Source organism: Thalassophryne amazonica, chromosome 9 (assembly GCF_902500255.1).
Source record: "Thalassophryne amazonica chromosome 9, fThaAma1.1, whole genome shotgun sequence".
Classification (NCBI taxonomy): domain Eukaryota; kingdom Metazoa; phylum Chordata; class Actinopteri; order Batrachoidiformes; family Batrachoididae; genus Thalassophryne; species Thalassophryne amazonica.
Window position 1 is genome coordinate 3686904 of NC_047111.1, and position 20625 is coordinate 3707528.

General features: G+C 41.8%; 1 protein-coding gene across 1 annotated transcript in view; it reads right to left on the bottom strand.

Annotated features, from left to right (window-relative positions):
- Window positions 1–20625, bottom strand: part of ap2b1 (adaptor related protein complex 2 subunit beta 1) — a 267540-nt gene that overhangs the window by 124492 nt on the left and 122423 nt on the right. The window contains exons 12-13 of the mRNA XM_034177495.1: window positions 14754–14852; window positions 14153–14412 (exon numbers count right to left, since the gene is read on the bottom strand). Coding sequence (XP_034033386.1) covers window positions 14153–14412; window positions 14754–14852 — 359 coding nt within the window. The remainder of the gene's footprint in view (window positions 1–14152; window positions 14413–14753; window positions 14853–20625) is intronic.

The following is a 20625-nucleotide window of genomic DNA, read 5'->3' on the forward strand; positions in this document are numbered from 1 at the left end:
ATTTTAATTCATTTATCTGCGTCTGTGTGAGCCTTAGGAGTGGTTAGCTTATCCATTATTGGTTAGCTCGTGTTTGCTTGGCTACATTTTTTAATTTCTTAGTGCATAAAGTGCACTACTTGTTATACTTTACACCCTCAGTAAATCCTGCGTGATGTTGGAAGATAGGGTGGCCCTCTTAGAGAGCCGTGTCCGTAAGTTAGAGCAGCTTCTTAGCGCAGTGGAGTTAGATGTTACGGGCACTCCAGATGAGGTTAGTGTTGGGATGGCTAGCGAGCCCATTAGCATCAGCTTAGAAACGCCGGCTGTGGAGGATGGCTTTCGTACTGTGGCTAGGAGGAGGAAGCCCCGTAGGGCTTGGTGACGGTTGTGGCACCCCAATCACACTCGCCAGTGCGAACTGTGAATCGGTTCTCCCCCTTGGATTTGCCTGATGTGAATTCTCTGAGCCCACGAGTGACTTCCACTCCTTTCTCCAGGCCGAAACACCGGACTTTAGTGATAGGGGATTCTTTCATCAGCAAAGTCAGGTTACAGGCGCCGGCTGACATTAAATGTATTCCTGGGGCCAGAGCTCCCGACATTGTATCTCATCTTAGGGTGCTGACGCTGCAGAAGGGAAGACAGACAAAGGAACATGACATGAGATATAGTCACATAGTTATTCACGTTGGCACCAATGATATCAGGATGAAGCACTCAGAGGTCACAAAAATGGACATAGAGAGGACTTGTGACCTTGCCAGAAAGATGTGTCGGCATCGACTAATAGTCTCTGGTCCCCTCCCCTCCCAGGGTACTGATGAGGCGTTTAGCAGGCTGACATCATTAAATAGGTGGCTGGCGCAGTTTTGTAGACAGCAAGGCTTTAGCTTTATTGATAACTGGCCATCGTTCTGGGGCCACCGTGGCTTGCTGATGCCAGACAGCCTCCACCCTACTGGGGAAGGCGCCGCCATCTTGTCTGCGAACATAGATAGAGCACTACAGGGAGGGTAACATTAGGAATCCACAGCAGGCCAAGGAGCAGGTGATTAGAGACCCTGCAAGGCTTATGACAAATGTGGGTGTGGAATCCATTAGCTTAGCGGGAAATTTAGTGCAGAAAATCCGCTATGGTGATAGCGCAGTTTATTTGCCAGGGAGGGAATTTCAACAAGTTGAGACTGTGGCCTGCTTCCGTAGTCATGTCCATAAAAATCATAGAGGGATATGCTTTCCAAACTTAATACCCATTACTATATTGGATGATGTTGAAATTGAGGATGGCCCGGTGGTTGTTCTAGGAATCGCAAAGATTTTGTGTCTGCTACCTACAACGCGCGTGGAATGTCTTAAACCCAAACCTACTTCTAGGCATCTTAGATATGCTACTCTGCAACCACCCCTAAAACCCAAACAGTTCAACTGTCAACCCCACTGAGGTCCTTAGACTGGGTCTCATTAACATAAGATCACTGTCCTCAAAATCATTGTTGAGCAATGATATAATTATTGATCATCACTTAGATATGATTGGGCTATGTAAAACCTGGCTTAAACCTACAGCTGTCCTCCCCTTAAATGAGGCCTGCCCACCAGCATATACATTTAGTCACGTCCCTCGTGATGCGAAGCAAGGCGGGGGTGTTGCTCTTATTTATAAATCTAGGTTTAGCTTATTAGCTGTTGGGGGTTACAAATATCACTCATTTGAGCATCGGATTCTCCACTCTGCTCAGGATATTACACAATGCCAAGGTCAGAAGAATAAAAATCAGTTGTATTACTTTGTCAATGTATACAGGCCTCCTGGCCCATATTCTGAATTCTTAGATGAATTTGGTAGGTTCATCTCTAACAATCTGATCATTGGTGACTTTAACATTCATATAAATAAGCCTTCTGATCCCCTCTGCAAATCATTTATGGAAATTGTGGATGCATTAGGATTTCGGCAATGCATTCGGGATTCGACGCACATTAGTGGAAATACCCTGTATCTGGTTCTCGCACGGGTATTGCTGTGACAAATATTGACATCATGCCTCTTACATCAGTGGTGTCTGATCACTCACTTATTAGGTTTACAGTTTCGCTGCCATGTTTAGTGGAACAACAACCTTATATATCTTTACGGCATCAACTCCTCAACTAAGACTGAATTCGAAGCTCGACTGCCTGATGTCTTAGCTTCACATCTGACAAATACCCAGTCAGTAGACAGACTTGTGGATAGTTTAAACTCAGTGCTCAAAACTACACTCGACATGACTGCACCACCTGTGTTAAAACCGCGCTCCCCCAAATCACAGTCACCTTGGTTCAATGATTATCTGCGTGACCTCAAGCATAAAGCAAGAGGTCTAGAACGGAAATGGCGTCGTTCAAAATTAGAAGTATTTCACCTTGCGTGGCTTGATACTATCTTAGACTATAAGCATGCATTATTGGCTACAAAGCGGACTTACTACTCAAACAAGCATAACTCAAAGTTCTTGTTGGACACGGTGGCAACACTTTTACATGGACAACCACCTGTAGTTCGCTCTCCTTTTACAGCACAAGATTTCCTGGATTACTTTGGGAAGAAAATAGAAGACATCAGGTTAAACATATCCCAGGATGCCTTAATCCAGCCACTACACCCTGGTATTGATGTGGGCGCCACTACTGAGGTATTACCTAGATTTACAGAATTTGACAGTATCTCACTAGGCATGCTGACAAAACTCGTAATGTCAACAAAAAGCACAACCTGTTTATTTGATCCTACACCAATTCTTCTTTGTCTTTCGGCTGTTCCCGTTAGGGGTCGCCACAGCAGATCAATCGTTTCCATCTCACCCTGTCCTCTGTATCTTCCTCTGTCACACCAACCACCTGCATGTCCTCCCTCAGCACATCCATAAACCTCCTCTTTGGCCTCCCTCTTCTCCTCCTGCATGGTGGCTCCATCCTCAGCATCATTCTCTTTATATACCCTGGGTCCCTCCTCTGAACATGTCCAAACCATCTCAATCTCACCTCTCTGACTTTGTCTCCAAACCGTCCCACCTGAGCTGTCCCTCTGATATGTTCATTCCTAACCTTGTCCATTCTTGTCACTCCCAAAGAGAATCTCAACATCTTCAGCTCTGCCACCTCCAGCTCCGCCTCCTGTCTTTTTGTTAGTTGCCACCGTCTCTAAACCATACAACATAGCTGGTCTCACTACTATCTTGTAAACTTTCCCCTTCACTCTTGCTGATATTCTTCGGTCACAAATCACTCCTGCCACCTTTCTCCACCTACTCCACCCTGCCTGCACTCTCTTCTTCACCTCTCTACCACACTCTCCATTACTTTGAACAGTTGACCCCAAATATTTAAACTCATCTACTTTCACCACTTCTCCTCCTTGTAACTGCACTATTCCACTGGACTCCCTCCCATTCACCAACATGTACTCAGTCTTGCTTCTACTGACTTTCATTCCCCTTCTCTCCAAAGCATATCTCCACCTTCCCAGACTAGACTCAATTTGCTCTCTACTCTCACTACAGATCACAATGTCATCTGCAAACATCATAGTCCATGGGGACTCCTGTCTGATTTCATCCGTCAACCTGTCCATCACCACTGCAACGAAAAAAGACTCAGAGCTGATCCTTGGTGTAATCCCACTTCCACCTTGAATGAGTCTGTCATTCCTACTGTGCATCTCACCGCTGTTACACTATTCTTGTACATGTCCTGCACTACCCTAACATACTTCTCTGCCACTCCAGACTTCGTCATACAACCCCTGGCAATAATTATGGAATCACCGGCCTCGGAGGATGTTCATTCAGTTGTTTAATTTTGTAGAAAAAAAGCAGATCACAGACATGACACAAAACTAAAGTCATTTCAAATGGCAACTTTCTGGCTTTAAGAAACACTATAAGAAATCAAGAAAAAAATTGTGGCAGTCAGTAATGGTTACTTTTTTAGACCAAGCAGAGGGAAAAAATATGGACTCACTCAATTCTGAGGAATAAATTATGGAATCACCCTGTAAATTTTCATCCCCAAAAAATCAGATCTGCTCGTTAGTCTGCATCTAAAAAGGAGTGATCACACCTTGGAGAGCTGTTGCACTAAGTGGACTGACATGAATCATGGCTCCAACACGAGAGATGTCAATTGAAACAAAGGAGAGGATTATCAAACTCTTAAAAGAGGGTAAATCATCACGCAATGTTGCAAAAGATGTTGGTTGTTCACAGTCAGCTGTGTCTAAACTCTGGACCAAATACAAACAACATGGGAAGGTTGTTAAAGGCAAACATACTGGTAGACCAAGGAAGACATCAAAGCGTCAAGACAGAAAACTTAAAGCAATATGTCTCAAAAATCAAAAGTGCACAACAAAACAAATGAGGAACGAATGGGAGGAAACTGAAGTCAACGTCTGTGACCGAATTGTAGGAAACCGTCTAAAGGAAATGGGATTTACATACAGAAAAGCTAAACGAAAGCCATCATTAACACCTAAACAGAAAAAAACAAGGTTACAATTGGCTAAGGAAAAGCAATCGTGGACTGTGGATGACTGGATGAAAGTCATATTCAGCGATGAATCTCGAATCTGCATTGGGCAAGGTGATGATGCTGGAACTTTTGTTTGGTGCCATTCCAGTGAGATTTATAAAGATGACTGCCTGAAGAGAACATGTAAATTTCCACAGTCATTGATGATATGGGGCTGCATGTCAGGTAAAGGCACTGGGGAGATGGCTGTCATTACATCATCAATAAATGCACAAGTTTACGTTGATATTTTGGACACTTTTCTTATCCCATCAATTGAAAGGATGTTTGGGGATGATGAAATCATTTTTCAAGATGATAATGCATCTTGCCATAGAGCAAAAACTGTGAAAACATTCCTTGCAAAAAGACACATAGGGTCAATGTCATGGCCTGCAAATAGTCCAAATCTTAATCCAATTGAAAATCTTTTTTGGAAGTTGAAGAAAATGGTCCATGACAAGGCTCCAACCTGCAAAGCTGATCTGGCAACAGCAATCAGAGAAAGTTGGAGCCAGATTGATGAAGAGTACTGTTTGTCACTCATTAAGTCCATGCCTCAAAGACTGCAAGCTGTTATAAAAGCCAGAGGTGGTGTAACAAAATATTAGTGATGTGTTGGAGCGTTCTTTTGTTTTTCATGATTCCATAATTTTTTCCTCAAAATTGAGTGATTCCATATTTTTTTTTCCCTCTGCTTGGTCTAAAAAAGTAACCGTTACTGACTGCCACAATTTTTTTTTCCTGATTTCTTATAGTGTTTCTTAAAGCCAGAAAGTTGCCATTTGAAATGACTTTAGTTTTGTCTCATGTCTGTGATCTAATTTTTTTTCTACAAAATTAAACAACTGAATGAACATCTTCCAAGGCTGGTGATTCCATAATTTTTGCCAGGGGTTGTACAATATCACAACTCTTCTCTTGGCACCCTATCATAAGCTTTTTCAAAGTCCACAAACACACAATGTAACTCTTTCTGTCCTCCTCTGTACTTCTCCAACAGTATTCTCAGAGCAAACATTGCATCTGTAGTGCTCTTTCTCGGCATGAAACCATATTGCTGCTCACAGATCTTAAAATGTTTTCTAAGCATAGCTTCTACTACTCTTTCCCATAACTTCATGCTGTGGCTGATCAGCTTTATGCCTCTGTAGTTACTGCAGCTCTGCACATCACCCTTGTTCTTGAAAATAGGAACCAGCACACTTCGTCTCCACTCCTCAGGCATCCTCTCACTTTCCAAGATTTTATTGAACAATCTGGTTAGAAACTCTACTGCCATCTCTCCGAGACATTTCCATGCTTCCACTGGAATGTCATCTGGGCCAACTGCCTTTCCACTCTTCATCTTCTTCATAGCAGCCCTCACTTCTTCTTTGCTAATCTCTTGTACTTCCTGATTTACTCTCACCACATCATCCAGCCTTTTCTCTCGCTTTTCTTTATTCATCAGCTCTTCAAAATGTTCCCTCCACCTTCTCAGCACATTACCATGTGCATTTTTACCACCCTAACCTGCTGCACATCCTTTCCAGCTCTGTCCCTTTGTCTGGCCAATCGGTACAAGTCCTTTTCTCCTTCCTTACTATTCAACTTCTTGTAGAGCTCGCAATATGCCTTTTTCTTCGCTTTTGCCACTTCTCTTTTTGCCTTATGCCGCATCTCCTTGTACTCCTGTCTACTTTCTTCAACTCTCCGACTATCCCAAAACTTTTTCGCCAACCTCTTTCTCCTTATGCTTTCCTGGACCTCTTCATTCCACCACCAAGTCTCCTTGTCTTCCTTCCACTGTCCAGATGTCATACCCAGTACTGTCCAAGCTGTCTCCTTCACAACATCTGCAGTACTTTTCCAGTTGTCCAAAATTGCTTCCCCTCCAACCAGTGCCTCTCTCACCTGCTCGCTAAATTTCACACAACAGTCTTCCTCCTTCAGCTTCCACCATCTGATCCTTTGTTGAGCTCTCACTCTCTTCTTCTTCTTTACCTCTAAAGTCATCCTACAAACAACCATCCTTTGCTGTCTAGCGACACTCTCTCCTGCCACCACCTTACAGTCTCTGATTTCTTTTAGCTTGCATCTCCTATAAAGTATGTAGTCCACCTGTGTGCACCTTCCTCCATTCTTATATGTTACCCTGTGCTCCTCCCTTTTCTTAAAGTAGGTATTCACCACAGCCATTTCCATCCTTTTTGCAAAATCAACTACCATCTGTCCTTCCCCATTCCTATCCTTGATACCATATCTACCCATTACTTCCTCATCACCTCTGTTCCCTTCACCAACACGCCCATTGAAGTCCGCTGCTATCACCACTCTTTCATGCTTGGGCACACTCTCCACCACCTCATCTAACACACTCCAGAAATCTTCTTTCTCCTTCATCTCACAACCTACCTGTGGGGCATATGCACTGATGATATTCATCATCACCCCTTCAATTTCCAACTTCACACTCATCACCCTGTCAGACACTCGCTTAACTTCCAACATACTTTTAACATACTCTTCCTTTAAAATGACCCCAACACCATTTCTCTTCCTGTCCTCACCATGGTACAACAACTTGTACCCACCACCGATGCTCCTGCTCTTACTTCCCTTCCACTTGGTCTCTTGCACACACAATATGTCTACATTTCTCCTCTCCATCATATCAGCCAGCTCTCTCCCTTTACCAGTCATACTACCAACATTCAAAGTCCCCACTCTCATTTCCACCCTTCTAGTTTTCTTCTTCTCCCGCTGTTAGTGGCAACGTTTTCCTCCTCTTCCTCGTCATCTTCACCCAGCAGTAGCCCAATTTCCACCGGCACCCTGTTGGGCAACACCACTGGTTTGATCCTATACCAATAAAACTGTGGTCCACTCTTGGGCCAACTGTGTTGGAAATTATTAATCTTTCTTTAACTTCTGGATCTGTTCTTAAATGTTTCAAATCTGCAGTGATTAAACCATTACTTAAGAAACCTAATCTTGACCCTAGTGTATTGTCAAACTATCGGCCGATATCAAATCTTTCATTTTTCTCTAAAATTCTGGAAAAAGTGGTGTCACGGCAGCTCGTAGACTATCTTACTGAGAATAATCTCTTTGAGGCACTACAGTCTGCTTTTAGAAAATATCATTCCACAGAGACGGCTCTCACTAAAGTGGTGAATGATCTTCTGCTTACAATGGATTCGGACACCACTACGGTTCTGTTGCTGTTAAATCTCAGTGCTGCATTTTGGGATTACTGGGAGTGCCCTTGCATGGCTGACGTCATACTTGACCAGTCGTTCTCACTGTGTTTTGTACAGTAACTACCTCTAACCTTAGTGACATGAAATTTGGGGTTCCACAGGGGTCTGTCTTAGGCCCCCTGCTTTTCTCCCTTTATATAGCACCCCTTGGGCACATATTGCGGCATTTTGGGATTACCTTTCACTGCTATGCAGATGATACTCAGTTATACATGCCAATAACTGCTGGTAATCTCGTTCACATAAAATCCTTAGAAGATTGCCTTGCAGCAGTGAGAAGTTGGATGTCTAGAAACTTCCTACTTTTAAACTCTGATAAGACTGAAATGATGGTTCTTGGTCCAGTGAGACATCGGCATCAATTTGACCAGTTAACGCTCAGCCTCGGCTCGTGTGTTATACATCACACTGACAAAGTGAGGAACTTTGGGGTCAATTTTTGTCCTTCGTTGTCCTTTGGCCTCCACATTAGAAATATTACTAGGACTGCTTTCTTCCACCTGCAAAATATAGCGAAGATTCGTCCCATCCTGTCTATGGCTGATGCTGAGACCCTGATCCATGCATTTATCTCTTCTAGATTGGACTACTGCAATGTTCTATTTTCTGGTTTACTGCAGTCTAGCATTAGGGGTCTCCAATTGGTTCAAAATGCTGCAGCCAGACTTTTGACACGAAGCAGAAAGTTCGACCACATTACACCCATTTTGGCATCCCTTCACTGGCTTCCTGTCCCAGTGAGATCAGATTTTAAGGTTCTGCTACTAACCTATAAAATTATTCATGGACTGGCACCTCCCTACCTAGCTGACCTAATTAAACCTTACGTACCGGCCCGGGCTTTACATTCTCAGGGTGCAGGACTACTTTGTGTCCCTAAGGTGAATAAGAAGTCTGAGGGTCACAGAGCTTTCTCTTATCATGCCCCTGTTCTTTGGAATGATCTCCCTGCATCAATAAAACAGATTCTGTGGAGACTTTCAAGTCCAGACTTAAGACACACTTATTTTCCCTTTCATATAGCTAGCATACGAACTGGTACAGTTTTGTTTTATGCTTTTTACTCTTTTAATTCATTTTATTAGTAATTGGAGCGGGCCGTGGCCTCAATTTTACCTAAATTCTGGGTCTTTTAGTGAAGTTTAGGGCTAGTGGCCGGCGATCACCTTAGCATTTCTCTGTTTTTCTTGTTGTTTAATGCTGACAAATTATACAGTATTTCTTGTCTTTCTGATGCCTCATTCTGTTTTTTCTCTCTGTTTAAGGTGCAGCTCCATCCAGAGATGGGAGTTGTGTTCGTGTTGGCGATCCTCCTGTCCTGTGCGCCAACAGCATTTCTTGTATATTCATCCGTGAATTGTTCTGTGAATTGTTCTGTAATTTATGTTTGTAGCATGGCCCAAGCAGCGGATCACCCCTTTGAGTCTGGTCTGCTTGAGGTTTCTTCCTCAGAGGGAGTTTTTCCTTACCACCGTTGCTCTGGGGGTTGGTAAGGTTAGACCTTACCTGTGTGAAGCGCTTTGAGGCAACTCTGTTGTGATTTGGTGCTATATAAATAAAAATAAATTGAAATTGAAAAATTAACAGATGTTGAGAAGGATAAAGCATACACTCTTCTGGGTAATGGGGCAGTACAGTCTCATTTAAACCCATGCCTGATATCGGGGGATATGACCACTTCCAGCGACAGCCTGCCGGTACCCAACACAAACGCCGCAATACTTCACATGGAAAGATGGTGGACTGCTTTTTTTTTTTGGCTGCAATCACCAAAGCAGTTGTGAAAAGTGCAGGGAAGATGAGGCAAATGGGAGCGGTTGTGTCGGTAGGTTTTAGCGAGAGATTTAATGTCAATAATGACAAGGGGGACAGCCCTGGAAGTAGGATTATTGCATCATATGCCATTTCATTTAACCCCTTTAAAGCCCACCCTCAAATGATGCTACAATGCCCAATGACTTTTAGAAGAACACACTAGGGATGCACCAATCCACATTTTTTCACTTCCGATCCAATTCCAATAGCTTAAATTTGGATAACTGCCGATACCAATACTATTCCAAAACCAGAGATCACCCAACCATTGGGTAGATAAGTCACACATTGAATGTTACATGCACAACCATTGGGCAGATAAATATAATGTCTTATATTAGTCGCCCAATCGTGATCGTATATTTGACACGTTTTGTCCATCTAAACTAGGTTTTTACACCACGTTTTAAGGCTCTACTGCGGCGTAAGTTTGACACATTTAACGGTGCCGTCTGTAATTACTGTGAAAACACTACAATGCATGAAAGCAGACAAACCTCATAAGTATTTTGAACAGAAGCCTGTTAACGACGACAAAACAGTTTTTGGACAAAATGCTGCTTGTTGTCTGTAAGATGGTGTTAGTTTGACACTGTTCACTGGGTGTGATGAGCCAAACAGAACCGCTTTAGATCATAGCCGCTCCATGGGCTGCGAACCCTCCCGCAGCCAGCAAGAAAATATCTGCCTTTTTTCCCTCCCGCGTTGAAACCGGAAGTGAAGTTACAAGCACGCTCACTGGTCGGTTGTGGCTGAGCATATATGCTCGCGAATTTAGTTTATTGAACCAACGGTTGGACGAATAGCCACTATGTTAATATTATTATCATTACTGTTGACTGTGTATGAGAATATTTTGTATCCCCAGTAAGACAACTTCATGAAGAGGGACTGGAGGATTTTCTTAAAAAGAAGACCTGAAAGTTCAGCTACAACCGTAGTGAGGTCCAGGGGGTGGGGCCCCCTGAAGCTATAGGGTTTTATACCTCTAAAACGATGAACTGAAAGCAAGAGTAACAGATTAAAAAAAAAAAATTACATTTATGTTGTAATATTTGTAATGTCAAAGTTCTTTTTGCATGTTTCTGTCAAAGTCTAATTTAATAATATGTATAGCTTTGAAAAGGTCATAAATAACATTAAAAGGTTAAAACACATTAATATTTGATAGATATTTGCTCTCTTCTTCAAAACTGACATATTGCACCTTTAATCTAGTGAAGGAGGCAGAGTTTTTCTGTCATCTTGATAGTTTGGGTTGGTTTTTTTTTCCTCAACATTTCTGAGTGGGATTGCATTACTTTTTTTTTTTAAACAATATAACACCTTATGTCTCCTTTGAACAAGAGCTGAGCCTGGACTGATTTGATTGTCGGACATGCTCTTTTAAAGATGAAAAACAGGTTGAAAAACTTTCACACGTTCCTGTTTCACTGTGGCTGTGTGGTGAAGACATTTGGTGTCGTGCTGCTGCTCACACAAAAGGATCATGGAATTGTTTGTGTGAACAGTAAACAGTTTGAAAACAGTTTCAATGAATACTACTTTTCATGTGAAAATGAGTGAAGCCCCGCTCCTCCTCCTCTCTCTCACTCCCCCTCTCCTCTCCCCTCCAACACACCTATGTTTTTTTCATAGAACAGTCCACGGGCCAAGCAGGTTTTCGGTACCACTTAAGGGGAAAAAAACGACACTTAGAATCCAGCCTCAGTGTATCATGGCCTGCACAAAAATGTATGACAGCCATCCCAGGGTGGTAGCTGTAGCCAGGTGGGGGTCAATGAAGAATTACACAGAGGTCAAACTTTAAAAATGCTCCAATCATGTTGAAAACTATATCACATTACTTGTCTGATCATAACGATTCCAAAAAGGTATAGTTTGGACTATCTATGACAAAATGTTCTGGAGTTATGGGGGTCAAAACATCAAAAATGGTGACAAGGGTCACTTTCAGTTTGTACAGGGGTTAAATATTTAAGTTGCTCCAATTTCAGTAAAAAGTATACAAATTGTTGTTTGGGTTAATAACATTCTAAAAAGGAATAGTTTGCACCATCTGTCATGCTTAGTTTTCATGTTACAGGGTAACGTGTCACATGTAAACAAGTAATAATTGTAGATCAACTGCTGTCTCGTTGTAATGACAATGATAAAGCTATCTGTCTATCTATCTATCTATTTATTTTAATTTATTGAGATCTTACTGTTCTCTGTTCTATTTGTACTTATTTGACGATATTATAATGTCTTTGCAATCTGTACATGTTTAATCGATCTCCTCAGTGTTTTATCCTCACATGGACCACAGTGGAAATAAGCCTTTATGTTTTATTGTCATCTGTGTATCACTGATATAGCCACCTTACTGATTTTACAAAAATTAACTCAATCAATTCTATAAATACTGATGATTTCTGTTTTACTCTAAATACTATTTTATCTGAGGGAACAAGGCTGTCCACATTATTAGAATGAGAACTGCTCGACTCAGCAGCCAAGAGTCAGCTGGTCTCCGGTGACAGCGGTCACCTGTACCATCCTGTCAGCCGCCGTCTGGCAGAATGCCGCCTGTGAGGCCTCGCGGTTGATCCCAGATATCCTGGACATCTTCATGATGCAAGAACTAACAATGTGCACAGTTCTGAAACTACCAAACTTTTATGTCAGTTTAAATCATAAAACCTTGCTGGTGATTTTTCACACAGTTTTGGCAGCTTGATAGAAACTGAAGGCAGGTGTCAGGTCCTTCATGAGGCCTCTCATATTTTCTTTGATTTATGTGGACTGAAATAAATGATGCATATTTCATCGTATTGACTGTGTGATACCTCAGTGATATCAAAATAATTCATGACTGAAAACAAAATGTGAATTGTTCTTAACGATGAGTTTTGTTGTTCAGGAAAGAACGTGGTTCTTCTGGAACAATATCAGGATCTCCAAGACTGATGTCAGCCAATATTTCTTTGAAATCCTGGGAAAAAAATAGAAATTGCTCCAGTGAAGCCGGCAACCTTCTGATATCACACACGCACACACACATATATATATATATATAAAATATTTTTTTCAGGCTGTAATTTTTTTTTCCAAAATAGAGTTTATTTATGTTTGAGAGGTCACGCTCACATTTTGAGGTGCAAATATGCAGATATGACTCAAGAAAATATTTTATTTATTTAGTTGTAATTTTGTGGAACAGCCTCACTCATCATGTGCTAAATGTTTTTACTTCAAAGGAATACTGTGATTATTTTATGGTGTTTGATAACTTTTAATGTGCTATTTATGAGTTTTATACAGTTATATTTGAGTTTTACTATGATGCATTTTAAATGACGAATGATGTGTGCTTTTATTGTATTTTTATATATGTATTATGAATAATTAATGATTATTGACTGGGATTTTCCACCACAATTGGTGACAGTCTGCATGCTCTTATCAATAATATTATCAGGTTTTGTCCCAAATATGATTTAAAATCAACAATAACTTCAAGCTGCACTTTGAACATACTTCGAGGGGATAACTTGTTGAAGCCACGGCAGAAAACGCAAGAAAACACGCAGAAACTGTGCTTTAAAAGCACATCTGGTATTATTGCTGGCAGATGACCGGAAGTGAAATTACCCCAACTCTCACAGCGAAGTGGCTGAAATCTTGGGGTTACAAATTCACAAACAGAACTCAATGGAACAAGATCTTGAGTTGGCATTCCATCTCTCTACTTCTATGGGGTTTTTTTTCTCCTTTGCGCAAACTTAGAGCTTTTTGGAAACATGAAGCCTTTCAAATGTAAAATAAAGCATACATTTCTGACTGTATCATCATCTACATGCACACGAGGAACTCTGGATTAATACAGAAGGATTTTGATGAAGTTTTTTCCCCCCCTGTCAGAGCAAACAGACACTGTGTTCAGCTGTGCTTCTGTCCGCTCTGCCCTGTTACACAGCAATGTGGCTCTCCCAACCCCAAAGTCACTGACTGCTGATTTCTGCTGTTTGCGGCTGATTTGATAAGAAATATATTTCTCAATTTCTTCATATTTCTTTAATTATTTGTTTAAAATTGCAAAATAAAGCAAAACTACAACTCTATAAGAAAGAAAAAAGAACACTGAATTAAAATCATACATACCTTTGTAAAATTATGATCATTTGGGGTTTTGAAAAAAAAGAGAGTAAATTTCCATGACCCAGAATTGAACTCTCCAGGCCTGGGGATTTTCCAAGAAGTGATCTCAGCACACCTGGGTATTTGTTGAAAAATGATATCATCAATTTTGTTGGTGTAAGATTTGATATATTTAGAAAGACCACCCACTTGGGGTAGAGTAAATGGCCATTTCACAGTACATAAGATGATTGCAAACCAGTGTTTCAAACCTGTTCCGTTGTTCTTTGAGAACTGTGTGAATTTTGCTTCCTTTTGCCAGTAAATAAAAACTGTTGTTTTTTGGGATATTTTTAAAGACTTGAGCACAGCTAAAACATTTAGACTCTCATCTGATGATCAAGGACTCAGTCCTGAGTCTCCACAACACGTCCTACCTGCTGTGTTGGACAGGAAGGTGTTTCCGGTGGATTCCATGGCTTCCCTCCACAAAGGCATTGGGCGGTTTGTGGTAGACAGAGGCCAGGGACCCAATGTGGCAGATGAGCTCATCCAGTAAAGTTGGTTCAATCAGGTCCGTCTCCTCGGAGATGAGAGGCTTTTCTGACAGCACCACCTCCTTAGCGGTCACGGGGTCAGTGGACAGCAGGCGCCAATAAATGTAGCCCCTGTCACGCAGGTCAGGGTTATCAGAGTCCTACAGGAGAGTCACAAGGTTGTTTGACATGAGGGTTTCTCCAAAGTCTGCAGGATTAATGTCAATGTTAGCAGTGGATAAACTCACTGAGACTTAATCATTTTCAACACATATTACACATATTCCTTTAATTTTTCATACTTACGAATAATTTCCTTTGGGCTTAATAAAGTTCTTTCTTATTCTTATACGCTAGTTTCTATTTGTCATGTCTGTCCACAATCACAAACTGCATTACACACCCCATGTTCACCATATTACAAGAAACGTAAAGGTCCTGGTCCATGATCATGTCCACGAATTGGCACCCCGTGTCCAGAGAAAAGAAGCTGCGCTATTACCTGAGTCGCGAGGCTGAGGACCTGCTGTACCAACTCCTGAGTCTCTGATGGCTTCTTCAGGAACAACTTGACAATGGCAGTCAGGAGAGTAAGCTGGACCTGGAAACCATATCAGTGTTACTCTCCATCCATGCATTCACTGTCTGTCCCTCACAGGTGCAGTAAAGCACCTACCTGCCTTTGGTTTGTGGCAGACAGAGGACAGGGAGCCAATGTGGCAGAGGAGCACCTGCCTGCTTCAAATGTGGGAAGTGGTTCCATCATTACACCTTTACCAGTTGGGCCTCACTCATTTGGGTCTACATCATAAATTTTTTGGGACACAACAGCATTCCAGCATTGGGAAAGTCACACGTAAACACCCTTTGTAAATGTGTGTGTGTTGGGGGGGCGGGGGGGAGTAGGGGATCAAAGTAATAAAAGAAGGCTAATGAACTTTCTGTGGCCAAGTAGAAGGAACTAGCAAGAAGTGTGAAGGTCCAAAGCTACCTCCACCATTAAATCAAGACCATCTGAGCACCACCCACAACAAAGACCTTCGTGACCTGTTATCGACCTCACTTCCTGTGGAGAAGCCATGGAGCTGCCATCTTACCACTCCCTTCATGCACTATGAAGACAGTAGACTGTATGTGTAGTAGTTATTAATGGCCGATGCACGTGTGTTTTATTTGTGTGAATGGGAGCAAGAGACCACCACATAATTTCTTTCGGGATTAATAAAGTACCTATCTATCTATAAAAAAGACGCTCCAGTACAGTCCGGTGGGTGTGCGCCGTGCGTCAGGCTGCTGTCCACCTGTGTTCCAGAGTCATTAAATACACCAGAGCAGCAAGAACTGAACCCTGGGTTCCTGGACAGCCACATCTGTACTTCCTTATTTCTTTTGACACTGTGATCCAACTTTTAACTTTGTGTTCATCCGTTATTGACTGCAAAATCACTCTTTTGTGAGCTTCTCTGCCTAAATGCTAGTTTTGAGCAAGAGCCACTGCCTCAGTGTGCACACACAGCAGAGCTCCTGATCCATTATCAAGATTGTTAAGGATTTTATATATATATATATGTTATCACTGTTAAACATTTGTACCTTTTGTCTTCTTTCTGATGAGAACGGTGTTGTGCTGTTTGCACCTGACCCCGAGAATGTACGTGTTATTCAACCTTGTTTTAGCATGCTGGGGTCAATCTGAACTGGGAGCTGGATGTACTTATTATTATTATTACACAACTTGTTTTCGTAGCCCAACTATTTATTCTCAAGTCATGTCAGCATGTTTAGCCAATTTTGTTCCACCGGCAGATAGCCAACTATTAGTGTATACTGATGACATTCTGATTGCCTCTGACACACGAGAAAACTGCATAACTGACACAGTAGCATTATTATGTTTCTTATTTGATAATGGCCACAAAGTGAGTAAAAACAAAGTTCAGTTGTGTAGGGATAAAGTAAAATATTTAGGACATGAATTATCAGCCACAGGGCGCACGATCCTGTCTGACAGGAAGGAAGCAATTTTACACGCTCCAAAACCACAAACCAAAAAGCAGATGATGTCATTTCTTGGACTGACTAATTACTGCAGGGCATGGATTCCCTGCTATGCAGAATTGACTAGTCCACTTTCTGATTTGATGTACAAGGATGATATTTCAATGTCAACCGTGTTGGAATGGAACAAAGATGCTGAGGAAGCTTTTGTAAAAGTAAAACAAACATTAGTGTCATCCACAGTTTTGGCACTACCAGATTATAGTAAACCATTCATTCAAACAGCTGATTGTAAGAATAAGTTCATGACTAGTGTTTTGGTTCAAGTGTATGGCTCAAAATTGAGGCCAGTTGCCTACTACTCATCTAAATTGGATGCAGTAGCAAGTGCTCTACCACCATGAGTACAGGCTGTTGTTGCAGCCTCTGTGGCTGTTCAAAGTAGCAGTGATGTTGTTCTATTCCATCAGTTGACACTGAAAGTTCCACATGCAGTCTCTGCACTTCTGTTGCAGACAAACATGAGCCTTTTGTCCCCAGCAAGACATCTTTCGTGTATGTCCTTGCTATTATCACAACCACATCTTACGGTAGAGCGCTGTACAACATTGAATCCATCCACATTGATACCCTTACCTGAGGATGGTGAGCCGCACAATTGTCTTGATGTAGCTACGGTCTGTACAAAAGCACGCCCAGACCTCTGGGACACACCCATTCCAAACAGTGCAATTGTGTATGTGGATGGTTCTTCCACTAAAAACGCTTATGGACAAACACAATCTGGATATGCTGTTGTCACAAATTCAGAAGTATTGGATTCTGCTTCATTGCCATCCTCATTTTCGGCACAAGCAGCTGAATTAGTTGCTTTAACTGCAGCTTGCTATCTGTTTAAAGGTACGGCTGTAGCAATTTATACAGACAGCCAGTACGCTTTTAGCACAGTGCATGTGTTTGCAAAACTGTGGGAAGAGCGTGGAATGGTGACATCATCTGGAAAGCCAGTGACTCATGCCACTCTCCTAACTGCACTACTGAAAGCTGTGAAATTGCCTAACCAAATTGCTATATGCAAATGTGCGGCTCACACCAAAGGCTCTGACAGTGTTTCAAAAGGAAATGACGTTGCTGACAAAACCGCAAAGGCGGCAACAGCTCTTTCTATTTTTCTCCTATATGACACCCCTCCGGATATGACCACAAAAGAAACCCATATTGCCAAAAAATATGTTTAAATGGGCAGCTATTATGAGCCATGGCGTGACGCATGTCTCATCAGGGGGTATGATATCGCAATTGCAATCTATTTTTTGTCTTTATGGGTTCGATGCATATGCAAAACAGCATTGTAGAGCATGCATGACATGTGCAAAACACAACTCACAAGGCAATTTGAGACCCCAAAGAGGCAAATTTCCAACACCACAATATCCCTTTCAAGTGATTCATATGGATTATATACAGCTGAGTAAACATGAAGGGAAGGAATTTTGTTTAGTCATAATTGATGCCTTCTCAAAATGGGTAGAATTGTTCCCTACAAAACATGCAGATGCACTTACAGTGGCTAAGGCATTGTGCAAAGACATCATTCCATGATTTGGAATACCAGAAACAGTCTATTCAGATAATGGAGCGCATTTTGTTAATACAATAGTGCAATACGTAGGAGAAGCGCTACAGGTCAATCTCAAAAATCATTGTGCTTATCATCCACACAGTGCCGGATTAGTGGAAAGGACAAAGGGCACAATAAAAATAAGATTAAGGAAATGTATAGAAGAGACAAAACGAACCTGGATTGAATGTTGGACCTAGTAAAATTGTATATGAGAATAACACCAACACCATCAGGGTTAACACCATTTGAGATACTTTATGGACGACCATATCGTCTACCAATTTTGACATGGATACTAAAACAGCAGATGAGGAACAAACATTAGCAAATTTTATGAAAAAGACATTAACACAGAAAGAGATAACTTAAACACATTTACTGCCGAATAATTTTGATCTTCCACAGGACGGCCTTCCAGTAGTCTAGCCAGGAGACTGGGTGTTCATCAGAGTGATTAAGAGGAAGAACTGGTCCAGTCCTCGTTGGGAAGGTCTATACCGAGTGCTGTTAACAACACCAACTGCAGTAAAGATAGCGGAGAGATCAACGTGGATACATCACTGTAAGATACAGCGTGTGTTGGCGGCCTCCACAGTGTAAGGGGAAGTCTGGCTACAAAGGGAGTCTATTTAATTAGCAATAGATTGTCTCAATGCCAGTGAAGCAGGGAGATCCTTGCACTATTAGGTGAGGTGGTTAACAACACTGTATCCTAGCAATCATGACTGAACTACAGCAGACCCCTGAGCGGCGTGCTCAGCGCCGCCGCTGCCGGACTGTTGGTAGGGCAGCCGGTTGCGTTGTGATCTTAGTGTGTTTCGTGCTCCTCGGATTCCTGGCCTGGTGGTTGACCCAAGAATTGCAGCTCACTGTGGACCAAGCCAGAGAACAACGCAAGCAACGTCAGAAGAGGTTTATTCATAATGTGAATGAGACAGATGGACACCCTCATATATACCATACTAATATGGGGTACAGATATATTCATTTATTGGCTATGGAATTACGTTACTAATTGTTATGTTTGTTCGCAAATACCTATATCCTCAACACACCCAGCTCTGACGGCTAAACCGTACCCTGCTAGGGTGACAGAATGTCTTATCATACGGATGCATAATCAAACTGTATTTCGGGGGCAGCAGTTCTCAGCAAATCTGATAAGATGTAACACCACTTGCCTCAGTGCAACCACTTATATGATAGGGATTTCAACAGAGGACGTACAAGCGTGCCCAAGTGCTGCTCCATTGACTAGACTGAAGGGAAACGCAAAAATATCATCACGTTAAATTGTCATCACAACGGCCATTCCCAATTTGCTTTTACGGGACAGGGAATAAAAATGTAGGTAAAATTAAGAAACGTCTGTGTACCCAAACGTATGTTTTATCAAATAATTTAAGCCTAACCAAAACATAATATGTGGATGGTACTTATCTTCATCACATTGGACGGGGATGTAATTATACAGGCTCCTGTCCATGGGGAACGGATGAATCATGTGCTTATGTTAGTAAGTTTTTGCTACCACCTGTAAATGGTATTCCGGTGTATGATGACATCTATTGGCTTTATGGTTCCAGACTGTACATGAGTCTCCCACCAAATTGGGGTGGTGTGTGTGCACCTACCCAGGTGACTGACCATACATATGTGGTAAGACCTCCACAGAGAAGAATGGCAGCACCAGACGGAGGAGATTGATATACCCAGATGTGTTACCACATAATCACATGTGGGGCTCGGATGTACTAAAGGACCAAAAAAATTGTGGTCTGTAGGAGATAAAATAGCACATTCATTGTTCCCCTGGATAGGAGTGGAAAAAAAATTCATTAATGATTGAAACTCTGAATTATCGATTGGGTCTGTTCATGAATGTAACTAAAAAAAAAAAAATAGTAGCAGCTCAAAACACTGAAATAGATGCTTTACGTACCATGGTGATGCAAAATCGCATGGTTTTAGACTTGCTTACTGGTTCACAGGGAGGAGTTTGTGTTCTGCTGAACACAACATGCTGTACTTTCATCCCAGACTCCATTCATTCAGTGGATATGCAGGACGCATTGGAAGAGCTGAATAAACTTCGTGATGCAATGCATAAAGACACCCTAGCCGCGAACTGGTGGAATCCCTGGTCCTGGTTGACTTCAGGACCATGTTGGCAGTTACTATTGAAAATGGTGACACCAGTTATTATAGTCCTAATTCTGATTGGACTTTGCATGTGTTGTGTGATCCCTTATATCAAAACAATGGTTGGCAAAATGGTGTCAAATACATTCGTACAGTGTAATCTGGCCTTCCAACAAACTATGCCAAAATATCAAGCATTGAAACAGTCAGACCTTAGTGGAGAAAACTGTAATGACTGTACTGAGAATTATGATGATATTGAAAAGCTCACAACTCCAGTTCAAGCTTGAACTGTTGACGTGATGAGTTAACACACTCTTAGCCTATGAAGCTTTAGCTGAAAAAGTAATAAGACAAGTGGTATAGTCGAATAATACAGAAAAACGGTTCATTTATACCAGTCGGTAGGAGTGATGTATGGTGGTGGTGTGGTGATAACAGAATCTTTGACAGACTGCCACGAAATGTGTCAGGTTATTGTGCATTAATATCATTATTGTTACCCATGACCCCTGAAGACGTTACGACATAAGCAGCCTCTCTTATTCCTGAGGATTGGCAGAAAGGCATAGCCAGACATAGAGTAAAAAGAGATTGGAAAGGAGTAGGA